At 41.4% G+C, this 12,757-nt stretch overlaps 1 protein-coding gene across 2 annotated transcripts; it reads right to left on the bottom strand.

Moving 5' to 3' along the window:
* Nucleotides 1–3,872: 3,872 nt before the first annotated feature.
* On the bottom strand, nucleotides 3,873–12,094 carry LOC118411926 (kelch-like protein 26). Of its 2 annotated transcripts, none has more exons than XM_035814439.1 (10): nucleotides 11,811–12,094; nucleotides 9,408–9,603; nucleotides 8,393–9,110; nucleotides 7,796–7,989; nucleotides 7,077–7,218; nucleotides 6,364–6,451; nucleotides 6,042–6,188; nucleotides 5,667–5,787; nucleotides 5,103–5,316; nucleotides 3,873–4,779 (listed from the first exon to the last, which is right to left on the bottom strand). In XM_035814439.1, the coding sequence occupies exons 2-10, from the start codon at nucleotides 9,566–9,568 to the stop codon at nucleotides 4,654–4,656; spliced, it is 1,911 nt and encodes a 636-aa protein (XP_035670332.1). In that variant the 5' UTR covers nucleotides 9,569–9,603; nucleotides 11,811–12,094; the 3' UTR covers nucleotides 3,873–4,653. The 2 variants fall into 2 exon arrangements, with proteins under 2 accessions (XP_035670332.1, XP_035670333.1); XM_035814440.1 differs by having other exon boundaries at nucleotides 7,077–7,206.
* Nucleotides 12,095–12,757: the final 663 nt, after the last annotated feature.

Genomic DNA, 12,757 nt, shown 5'->3' with positions numbered 1-12,757 from the left:
AAACTTGTTGTAATACGAAACGGCCGATACGACATCACAGAAAGGTACACTCAGAGTTGTTGTGTTGGGAGGGCGGTTATACCTGCGGTACGATGCACATACAGGTACAGATACAGAACTAACATCTTTTAAGATACGCCATAGCCCTTCATGATCAAGTCGGTCCACGGTTTACCTGCACATGCGCGGTGAGATACATTGTGGGGTAACAAGTCAAACGTGAATCCCCTAACTTGTAAACAGTTCTTGTCTAGACCATACTTTATTTATGCTCAGACGTGCTTTGTTTATGTCTTCAAGTTTGTCATATTGGCCAACACGTATATTGCTTCGCATGCGCAGTTTAAACCGTGAAGTCTGCTCTTGCAAATATGTCCACATGGGGGCGTTCGTAGGAGAAAGCGAATGAAGTCTGATGCTGACCTAATGCGCCAAATGCGAGAGGAAAGATGTTTATATCTAAGCCAGTTGGCAACAAAAAGGACAAACGTTTACATAGCGAAAACGGGACATCGATCTAACGCGTACGACTACAAGGTATACAACTACTGAGTGCATGGTATAAGCAGACTATCTATACGTTTGTTTTAGATATTGGGAGGTGTTTGCCACCTTACAAAAGTGATCACCAAAAGTCAGACCCAGCTGTTGAATGAACTCTTGCTTGAGGTACACAACAGCAACGCGATGCCTGTGCCATTACAAGGTTGCCCTGCGTTGTGTTGCCGTACTGAAACTACAAGTTTCTATGTAGCATTTTTTGTACGTATGAAATTATGGAGGAGATGACGTCATTTTTCTAAGAATTATTGCTGAATTAAGATGACTGTGCCTCTTGAGAGATGACAGAAGTTTTTTTAACAAAAACTCGAGATATTAAATGGTGTTTTATACCATGGACACTGATACAATCTCTTTACTTATGATGTTTCTTATAATGAATAAAAACCTTTACTGTACATTTTCACCAAACTGAGCTAAATACAGGTCATAACAAAGACATGTCAGTTTTAGCACACTCTGTAATGTACATCAACTCCATTCTGTCAAAGATACCCGTGCGATGATGTAATATAATAGTATAAGTATATATATATATATATATATATATATTCATACGGTAGGCAACTGACTCAACCAAACTAGCCTATTGGACTGAAATCTAAACTGTTTCTTGAACTTCTACGTATTTTGTATTGTATTTTTGATTGCACAGTTATGAGTCATAGTCTGTATAGACTGACTGTCAGTAGATGTAAATATGCATGCATCGATAGGACACAGTAATTATCTCCGTGTAAGGAGGATTCGGTTCTATAACGTTATGTTGTACATGTGCTTGTGTGCCGGAGTTATTAGATTACAGGAGAGAGGCAGGATGTGGAGGTCAGGTATGAGGTCGAAGTGGTTCCCCTCTGTTTATTTCTTTGTTCGTTAGGCTGTTTTTCACATGTTGGAATGTAGGGAATACTGGCAGGAAGTTAGGTTAGACGTCCTAGAAAGGTCCCAGAATAGGTTATCTCATTTCCTGTTATATATGCACGTCTGTTGCCTTATGGAAGCCACAGAAAAAATACATGTACATTGGACAGAATTAACGAGGGATGCACTAGAAAGAATACAACATGAGATTTACAAAAGCTAGAAATATCTCATTGATATGAGACTTTTTGTTTTGATATGCTTCAGAAAATGCTGCTACGAAAATGGATATGCGTCGTTGAAGCACACAGCGGTAAGGTACTTAATTAAATAGGGGCTTACAGCCATTTGATTTGACGTAATATTGTCCGCCATGTTGGATTGTCAAACCTGGAAGTTGCCGGGTAAAAGTTTCAATTCGTATCCACAATAGAGATCACGTGATTATGACACCATGCACACACGCGCGCGCACGTGTGAGTGTGTGCTCATCCAATCATCATGCTTGGCGGCTGTGATCACGTGCAAACACTTTGTAAGGATGTCTCAGTTATAGATGGGTATAATACAGGTTCTATACTGTGACATATAATGTAACTGTAGCCTATGTATATAATGGATAATGGTATTGTAAATATAATAGATTATGATATCGGACAATTTGCCTTATAAAGGGGGTATTAGAAGCCGATTATTTCGAACAATCTGTGTATAATTGCCATCTACCAAATCAGCCTTTAAAAGATTATGCCTTTGAAAACTACATTTAGCTAGAAACATTATGAAGTTATATTGCAGTGATTGCATTCCACTTTTAGTATTTGTGCTGTTTATGTTTCTAAAGGAAGTGTAATATTAATGTTTGCGGTACTGTTTGACATGTTTGCATTTTATGCTTCTTAACCCCACTCAGACCGGGCTTTTTCGTCAATCTGGGACGAGGGGGTGTGTGGTTCTAACTCCTATAACTTTTAAACGACTTATCATAAGACCACTAAACGTTTAAAGAAGAATGAATACATAAAACATGGAGTTGAAAAAAACGACGCTATTTTCACGTAATATGACATAATCATGACGTCATAAATTTGATGGTATTGGCTGGAGCCATGGAAAAGGTTATTCCCAGAAAACTTCAACCTAGCTACAAAAATGTAACAGCAAATAAAGATATCGGAATGGTCATGTTTTTTTTTTTGGCTTGTGTTGCGAATTTCAATATTAATGACGTCAAAAAATGACGTAATGAATATTTAAGATACCAGTTAGCCTCCGTCATCTTATATCAACCTTGTTAAAAAAATACATTTTTTTCAGGAAATAATGGCAAAAAAACATGGAAATAATGATGAAGCCTACAAGCTCTTGTTTGCGCCAATCGATATCTGCTAATGACCTGTAGTTATTAGAAAATAATTGTTTTCATCTAATTAAAAAAATTATTTTCTAATAATTACAGATCATTAGCAGATATCAATTGGCGCAAACAAGAGCTTGTAGCCTTCATCATTATGCACATGAAAAACATAGTTTCATTGCAGTGGTATGTACCAAAGTGCTGTATTTTCCCATAGAAAAAATAATATTTGGGGGCAATAAAACCTGATGACGTCATCCATATTGCCAAAAAAATCAGATTTAGAATTCCTTCATGCCGATCTATCAATATTCGTTACAGTTCCATTCTTTCTTAATTCATTAGAAAACAATGGAAAGTCAAAAGGCCAATTTAGCCAATCCTGAAACCTTAACCTCCCCCCCCCCCCCCCACACACACACTCACACACACCCCGGTCTAAATAGGGTTAAGTGTACATTTTTATAACAACATAGATAACATGTTCATTGAAATTTGAGAATGAATTTGTATTCTACTCTTTTTTGCTTTGCTTACCGGTAGGGTTATTTTGATGTTATGATGCTACGTTAGCATCATAGCATCCAAATTGCTAAGTGATCATCAGTTGATATACCTAATGCAAAAGGAGCACAATTTGAACGAAGGTGAGCGTTTACAATAAACTATTATTCTGACCTTATTGTGTTATCCTGTGTAGCAGCTATCAAGCATTCAATCTGATCGCATCATGATCAGGTCTTGGTATACAGAGGAGCCTGTTTTACACACTCTCTCATAGCCAGGGGCTGGTTCCCTCTCCCATAGCTTGTGATCATACACATTTGCCTCTAATTCAAGAGACACTTTCCCTTTCCAAAAGGATATCAGGATTCTTTGTCATTATGGAAACCAGTCAACACTATGGTATCAGATCAGAAAGTTTTAGTCTGACAATAATCAGTCCGTATTTGCACGTATGCAGAAATAGGACTAGGACGCTGCCTTATGTTGGCTATCAAGCTTAAGGCCGAATGTTGACCAGTGGAGGGATTACTGGAGCACCAGAGGATGTCATGGTCTTTGCATACGCAGTAAAAACCAGTACACCATGCATTTTCCACAATCCTGTGACTTTAATTGGTCTTCAGTTTTGCCTGTCAATTTACCAACTTAAATCAGTGTATACATTTTAATTGCATCCTTTGTATATACATACAAACAACAACAAAACCACAGTGTATACGTCATGATGACTAAGAAAAGACCCTGTGCATCGCATTACTTTCAGTGCTATACGAAATCATTCCTGTACACTTTCATTATTCAATACATTTAGTGTGTTGAGTTGCTAAAACTTTACAACAGAAATATTTCCAACAACGGTTACGACGTTTTGAAATAAGATCAAGCTACATATTCTAAAAGTAATATAAATTCCTTTTTTCAAGATTCTATCCGGGCAAGTCTCCTTTAGATCCCTATAAGTTCTTGCACGGACCGAGACTGAGGCTTATTGCCTGCCAATATACTGACTCACACGACCCTATACTTCCACTTTGGCGTAGAGTTGTTTGGCGATATGTAGAGAATATGCCCAGCACACATCTACACTGCGCATGAGGAAAAAACGCTGATTTCCAAGCAGATGAAGGATCCGACTCCGTCATGATTTACGCGTCAGGTTTTCCTCATTCAGTACGTTTTGAATAGCACTATTTCAAACTGGTAAAAACAAAAAACAAAAATGAAAAAAAAATACGAAAGAAAAAAAGGGGGAAAGTGAGAGGGAGAGAGAGAGACGATGGGGGAGGGAACGTGCCGCAAAAACACGGTTAAACACTGAGACTGGGCCTGATCCTTACATCTGCTTGAATATCAGGGAAAGCTGAGGCCTAAGCCTCCGTCAGCTGGGCTGCTGTGAGGTAGTCCTCGTCTGTCTCCATCCAGAAGGTGAAGACCATCACCCCCCGCGTACAGATCTGCATCTCAGGGAAACTCTCCATCTCTCTCCACGCGTCCTGGTTGTTTATTGTGCATTCACACACAAATAAAACAACAACAACATTACACATGGTAACAAATGAAATACATAGGAAAAACAAAGCATTGCATTATTCAGCATTTGATTTTGATACAAAAATACAAAGTAAATAACATGATATTACACAGCAAAAGACAAAATGAAACTACATCAAAATCGGTAAAAAAGAGAAAAATAATCTATTAAACGACATAAAACCAACAGAACCTTTCAAAGCTTGAACTGATCATTAAAACTATCCAAGAAAATTTGAATGCATGATTAAGGAAATTATTCACGAAGAAAGAAATAACAACTAACCTTCTCCGTGTCGTAGCTGTAACAGTCTCCCTTATTGGTTGCACAGATGATCTCGTTGCGGAGAGTACAGTCGCTGGTGAAGTAGAATGAGGATGTCTGGGGGGACGGCAGGTTGGCCAGAGACGAGCACTGTCCGATCTTGACATCATAACAGGCCACAGACTCCAGCCCGATTATGTAGAGCTTGTCACGGAGACCGACCATCCCACTACGCCTGTGCATAATATTGTACTTTTAAGTCATAGCAGCAAAAGCGTTCCAACAAATACCGCAAAATAAATGAATGAATACATATCATTCAGTAAAACGCTTCATATTCCTGACAATCGGCACTAGTGCAGTTTGAAATCTAACCTGCAGATTTAATGTCCAAAGATAGGGACCCCACCGTTAAGTAATTGCCAATTATGAAACGAAAACATTTATAAAAAGACGGTTTCCTAGTAGCATACAGCACATAGTTTTTTTTTGACAGATATAGAAATTCTGATTTGATACCAAGGCAGACATATAGAAGAAAATAAAAAGTGGGCAAGGGTTCTTCGAACGTAACGTTCTACGTACCTGCAAGGCACGATGGGAAACTCGTCCAGCTTGTCCCACTGTTTGGTGTCCGGATGGTAGAACAGCGTGCGCGGCATTCCGTCCACCCAACAAGACGAGTCTCCGGACACAAAGATATGGCCTGGAGAAATATCAACGAAGGGCAAAAATCAAAATGAAAGTTCATCTGTGTTGGCAAGTGAATGCTATACCATGGAGTACTCTTCGAAGATATCAACATCAGGATCTATCAAGCTTTATGGAAACGGGACGAGGGGCGCTACAGTCTACCATTCACCCGTTGCTCACGTCACCCTTTCTGAAGGTGAGCAACCGTGACCTTATTTATCATGATCATCTTGATGAAGACAAGAGAAGGTGGACTGAAGGACTCACCGAAACATTCTGCCGCGGCATGGTCGCTGGCGCCAAGAGGTAATGGTTCCGTCAGTTTCCACGTGAAGGTTAAAGGGTTGAACCTCTCCACTGTAGACTGGTAGTTGTTCACTGCCCCCCTCCCACCAATGGCGTAGATTTCACCGCCTGCTCGAAACAAAATATCGTTATTATGTTTAATGGAACCCGTGTCCGCTATCCTACCCTTTATTATCGTTACAAATATAGGTAAATTTACATAAACACTAAGACTACGGTCTCCAGCAGCTTAACTTCGGTATGCCGAAGATGTCCGACGCTCCCGAAAATACCCGACACTTACCGACGACAACCGTGCGAAACAAATCTCTCTCGTTGATCATCGGGCTGGACTCGTTCCAGGCCCGGAACACACAGTCGTAGCAATGAACCTTTGGAAGGGAAAAACACTCAAACATTTATTCATGATACAGCTAAGCGCAACAAACTTTAAGGTAAAGGTGACGAAGGTTAAAATGCAAGTTACTTTTTCAAGTATAGCTAGTGGTAGTGCAATGTGACTTAGCTACGGCTGTTTTATTTCCAGCCAAGCACACCGGCTCACCCTACTCTGTCGTGTAAAGATTTGCGCTGAGGCTCCTTAATTATTGGGGCCGCGGGTTGATGTCCTCATCGAAAAGACAAATGTAATCCCTCAGGATCGTCTCCGGCGGGACTTGAATTCTTACCCTCCCACCCTCATGATAGAAACATTCCAAAGGATATCTCATACCTGAAAACATTTTTGTGAATATCTGGTTTTATTCATCATTGTGAATTTCTGGTTAATTATGTCTGTGCATTTTCTTGTCAGCCTGTGAGACCAACGTCAGAGCAGGGCCAAGTCAACGTCCCCATCTTACAAGACTCCAATCACACCATCTTACGCCTCACATCCTGTCACCCTACAGTACCTTATTCAAACCACTCGGGACACACACCAAGAGAAGCAAGCATATAGAAACAAAATGATACCTCTGTGACGGAAGTAACAAGGTATAAAAACCAAAGTCGAACCTCATTGGTTGGAAGAAAATCCCTCCTCTTGTCGTGGAAGCGGAAGCCACCGATGACGTAAATGATGTTGTCAAGTACTGCGACCTCAAACGTGGCCGTGTCAGCGATCTCTTTCGGCAAGGACGTGAACCTGGGGAATATACTGGGGAAATTACAAGAGCCGACTGCTGCGTTAGTGATGTTGAAGAGTTGGAAGCCTTTGGCATGTTTATTTTATGAACAAAAAAATCAAACAAAATATGATTGTGAAGAAGCGTGTAAAAGACGACTAGACTAACAAAATGCAAGAAAAAGGTCATGAGCATAAAATGATAATACATATATTGATATGCAGTCTTGTTTGTCATTCACGGAAACAGCTCGGTTGGACCCGGTTTGGAAGGGGGTCTTGGAAATGTGGCCAAAGCACTTATAGCATCTCTTCCACAGGCAAGGCCCCGGATGGCAAGCTTTTTTGTCAGGAGAAATTGGAACATCCTAATTTTCTTGATTTAATGACCCGCCCTGAGGTGTATATTGTGTCATAACGCCTAGTCCTTTGCTGATAACCACCTAATAAAACCATCGGTGCTGGTGTCGATTCATTCTGACCAATCAGAAGGAGCGATACACTCCGAGCTGGTCTGAATCTATGAATCATAACCAACGTGAAATGGGGCCTTCTGATTGGTCTGCGGCGCCTGGCTATATGATAGTATGCGCGCGTGCTAACAACCCACCTCGAGTCGAAGTAGTACTTCCATTTCTTGTCATCGTACAGCACGATGTCTGGTGAGTTGAAGGCAGACTGGTAGTTGGACTGTCTGTAGGCGATGCCAGCCAGCTGTTTCCGCGGCAGGAACCCCAGCAGCCCCGCCAGGTCCTCAGGGAGACGCTTGTAGTGATCTGTCTGGGAAAGTTCGTCGTAGTTTTCCTGGAGCATTAAAACAGCATAGTTTTATTCTCCATTGTCGTCTAAGGCGAAGGATGCTGCTTTTTCAAGTATCCCTATAGTGGTACAGTGTAGCCTGGCAACCATTCATCGGGCCAGCAAAGGGTGTTTTTTCTGGCCTCGATGTGCGATGATAAATCTGGGCATAAAGGTAACGCTCCCAGCACGGCAGAGCAACCTAGGAGCGTTACCAGGCCAGCCCTTCCCCTATTAACATGCTCTTGGCACCTACTCTAACACGGGACCCCCATGTTGCGTCCCTTCCGAAAGACAGATGCAGTCCCAACCAAGATGCCCTACCCAGTATTGAACAGGAATCTTCCAGTTACCAACTAATTAGAATCAGGCCTAGGAGCTTATCCCACAGTATCATAGTTAAACGTACCTGCATAAAGTAATACGCTGCCTTTATGACCTCTTCCATCCCATACCCCTCGGCTAACCTCAACACGTCTGCACAGTTCTCAAGGTCAATGTTAGCCGCGATGAACTTGGCACACAGGTCCTGCGGAAACTCCATTTGTAGGAAGAACGAAGCTGTCAAAAGTTCCTCGAAATTGTCTACATTTATTTCTATTTCTCCCGTGTAAATGAGTTCGATTAAGTCCTTGAGTGACCGGACGGACACTTGAGTAGGTACGTCTGCTAAATTTATCTCATGTTCTTTGCCCTCTTTAAAGTTTAAGGTGAACATCGACCTAAAATACCGACTGCAAGCTGCCAGAAGAATTCTGTGGGCTCGAAACTTTTTCCCCTTGGTCTTTATCGTAATGTCAAAGAAAACTTTCTGTGAGCGAAAACTCTGGAGCGAGTATTGGACGAATTCTCTAAGATCTCGCAGCACGTCTTCATTGACGACGTCACAGTAGTCCGTATAGAGTGGAATTCTCAGGAATTCCTTCGTGGCGCGGAATTTCTTCTGCAAGTTGTCGTCGCCCGGCTCCGGAAGTTTGCCCTCGTACATGAAGTCCAAGGCGACACGGATTCCTTCTGGGGTGATCTCCCGAAATTTGGTCAAGTCCACAACGGAAACGGAGTTGACGTCATTTCCAGAGTTCTTGAAGTAGCTGAAGAAGTACTTGCTGCAAGCTGCTAAGAGAATTCTGTCGAAACAACAACAAAATCACAAAATGTAAAAAAAAACACGCTGCTATTCTGTACTCCTGGAGCTGGTTGAGTACAGACTCAAGATATGATAAATGGAATTACTGTATAGAGCCCCGAAAGACATATAATGGAGCGCATGGAGCTTACAATTGTCGGACACCTAACGTTTCATAAAGGTCCATCAACAGTGCATTGAGTCGTGCTGCCCATTAATAAACGGGGTCGAAAACACAATCTTCTTTGAGAATGTCAAAAGTAAAGACTAAATATATAACTCTGAATGACCGTCCTACTTGTGTGCACGGAATTCTTCTTCACCGACGACAAGTTTCGTGTCGTAGAGCAGGTTTTCTTTGCGGAAGTCAGCAAACGACGAGTACACCAGCTGCTGCAGTCTCGTCTTCGTCGTCCTCTGCAAGGGCGAAGGGCCCTCCAAGTCGTCATACGTTGCCATGCCAACCGCACAGCCAATCACGGCAACGAACACAACTGAAGAATAAGGTCAGTGTCAATCGAAACATATCATCTAAGTCATTTGTGATAAAAGCCAATAATTACCCGCCGACCGTTTCTGTTACCTTTATCTGGACAATACTGACCTGTTCTAAATTATTTTCTAATCAGTTGAATGCGAAGTACAAAGAGTTAACGCTTGTTTAGCTTTATTCGTTGCGATTTTCGGTAAGACTCGCACAAATGTTACATTTCTGTTTTATATTTATATCATAGGCTCGAATCTCTCAAGGGCTCGCAATGCTGTTGGTATCACCAGCATGTATTAAGCAGACTCCCCCGATAACCAGTTTTTGAAAGCAACGAATATCGGTACAAAGCGAATAAATCTTAACTAGTGTTACCACCAACCTGAAGACACTGGTCAAAGAGTTCCCTAAGTAGTTCGAGAGACAACGAGCATTTTGTTTACATTAACATAATCATGCTGACCAGCGGAAAAACAAGGCCAAGCGCCAAAATAATCCCAGTTGGCAAAACCTCATGAACGCCTGTGGCTACATTGTAAACATTTGAGTTTCTGATGGTGCCTTGCTGTAATGGATATATGTGTTTGTTTAGGAACCATATGGTACATAACTTATTGTGGTGGGAAGATGCCGGGCATATCTGGTTGACCTCCATCACCTACGTGGCCATAGGAAGCAGGGAGGATCTATTTGTGGCTGTAACCAAATATAAAACAAGCATCGCAACAAACTTGCGACCTATATAGACTCGCTACAGTGGGATGGTGTTCTCTAATATGACTTATCAGGGCTCGAAATGCTTTTTCTGCATACCGGGTGAATGTTGAGTTATATTCACGGTGGTTCAGTTTTCGCGGCCCTCTTCACAACTTCAAATCAGGGCGTAAATACCTGTTCTACTCACCTGGACCCTTGCCTCGACTGCGACTGCGAACACGTATTCATTTAATATCTGTTCTTCAAGTTATCCAACCAATGAAAGCTCCAAATTAATTCCCGAGAACTCCTAGCCGTTTACAAACACATTAGAAATTATCTGCACCAGAGACATTTTATCTGCACCGCTCATTTTCTGTCCCTTATAGTCGATAAAAATGTTAAAAGGTTATCCACTTATTATTGTAAATCTAAAACACTGCCTCAATCTTTGACATATTATAGCTAGTCACTGCAAAACCTTTCGTTTTGAACACTATGTAACAGTATTGCTAACGTTATGTATGCTGGGCCATGGGTGGTAGTACGTGAGTATGGTCATGAGACTAAAAGTTTCTGACGACATGACAGGAATATTTGTATTGCCACAGTGTGGTACTCATTGCAGGAAATAAAATACAGGGTGAAAGAAATTTATAAAATAAGGATAGATTTTTGGCATTAACATAATCATCTATGTGGAATTATTGTAAATCTTACGGCAATTTGTGAAAGTTTTGCATTAACAAATGTTTACTTGTCAACAAATCCACCTTTGCCGACTTGTTGCTCTGGTGAATTTTCTTCCTTAAACTACATGCACTACGTAACGTTTGAAGGTGAATCAGTTTCGTAAGTACAACACAACATGTTTCCGATTCCTTTTAATAAATAACAGTGTAGAGCAGCAAAATTTGTATATCTTAAAAGTTAACAAAGTGTGACAAATGAAAATGAAATACATTTCATACTAATTGTCCCCAATTCGATGCAGGAAGAAATTTTCTAGGTTCGGAAATCTACAGAAAATAATCTTCTTTTTGAAATGACCAAACCAATTGATTATTGAACACTGGCTTTTTATTTTCCAATACTTCCATAGAGGTCAAACTTACAGTAGATTTAGAAGTTTATCATAGACTAGCGACGTAGTTTGATCTTCATTGTCTGTTTTATCATTAACCTGATGCTCGTACACTATCGTGTTCATCTGCAATTAGCCAAAGGGAATGAATCTGCAATATACTTGTTGTTATTTGGCTCAAAACTTATCACACAAGAGAGTCGGAAAAGGCTACCACTGCCATTGATCGGGGCTTGCAGGTCTTTATACTACTATACCAGTTGTCTCCATCTGTAACCCATGCTTACATTCCACAGTAACATGGTCATCATCCAAATATAGGAGCATCTACGTGTCATGTCGTCAGTACCAGTCGCCATCGTTCTCTGTTTCCTACAAAAAAGCCAGACAGTATAAAAAAGTGAGTCACTGGTAGCATTGATATTGGTACCCACCTTTGCCACACGGTTAGTCACGCCATGTTGCTCCAGTTACCCGAGGTTTATCACAGGCGTGTGCAGAACTGTACAGACGTGAGGCAGAGGTCGGTATCAGTTTGATGTTGACCGACGAGAAGCTGCGCACTAACCCCAATATGTACGGAAGTCTCACGAACATCCACGAAAAGGACACGAACAACGCGATGCAGTGTTCTCCTGTGTACTGCGCGAAGAACGCTGTTTTACCACGTTACGACAAGGTTTCTGGATCGGCGCTAAACCGTAAAGCTCCTCTCCTTGTTTTCACCGGCTGGAGTCTTGTGACTGACAGCTGGGACGGTCCGTGACGTCACAGGACCTCTCGGGTATCGCAAAGTTGGGATTCCTGTAATCGTCAAGCAGATGTTGGGCTAGAAAATCGTTTTCTGATCTGCTGTTTTCTCTTTCAGTAATCTACCCAGTACTCAACGATTGGGACTGCATCTGTAAGCAGCGACACCTGTGGCCGCAGTACAATGTTAACCAGTCAGAAATGCACCAAAGGCGATAGACATTCGATCGGGGGAAATATAACAGTTGTGTAAAGAGTAAGTACTCAACAAAACATCTGTACAAAATGGCTGAAGAAGGAGCCCTACTAGAGAAAAAAACGGGGCGTAGCCCCTCACTGTGCCCGTTTACCAGAAATGGGTCAGAAAAAAACAGCCTGTCAAAAAAACTTTTTTTTTACCCCAACATCTGCTTGGAACGTGGGATTCCTGAACGTCACCACAGAGCGTACCCGACCCGGGGTGTGTACATGTTAGGTTTGATAACACAAGCCCTTGTAAATATATCGTGTCAAATCAATTTATGTATTGGCCTTTACAGATAGAATTGCACATCTGTCATTGTAATTAGGAAGAACATGCCATCAGGCAATGGCGATGATGATAATGAACCATTATCATAAGGGATATCCT

This window comes from Branchiostoma floridae, chromosome 3 (genome assembly GCF_000003815.2).
Source record: "Branchiostoma floridae strain S238N-H82 chromosome 3, Bfl_VNyyK, whole genome shotgun sequence".
In the NCBI taxonomy this organism is placed as follows: domain Eukaryota; kingdom Metazoa; phylum Chordata; class Leptocardii; order Amphioxiformes; family Branchiostomatidae; genus Branchiostoma; species Branchiostoma floridae.
This window is presented reverse-complemented; position numbering and strand designations above follow the sequence as displayed.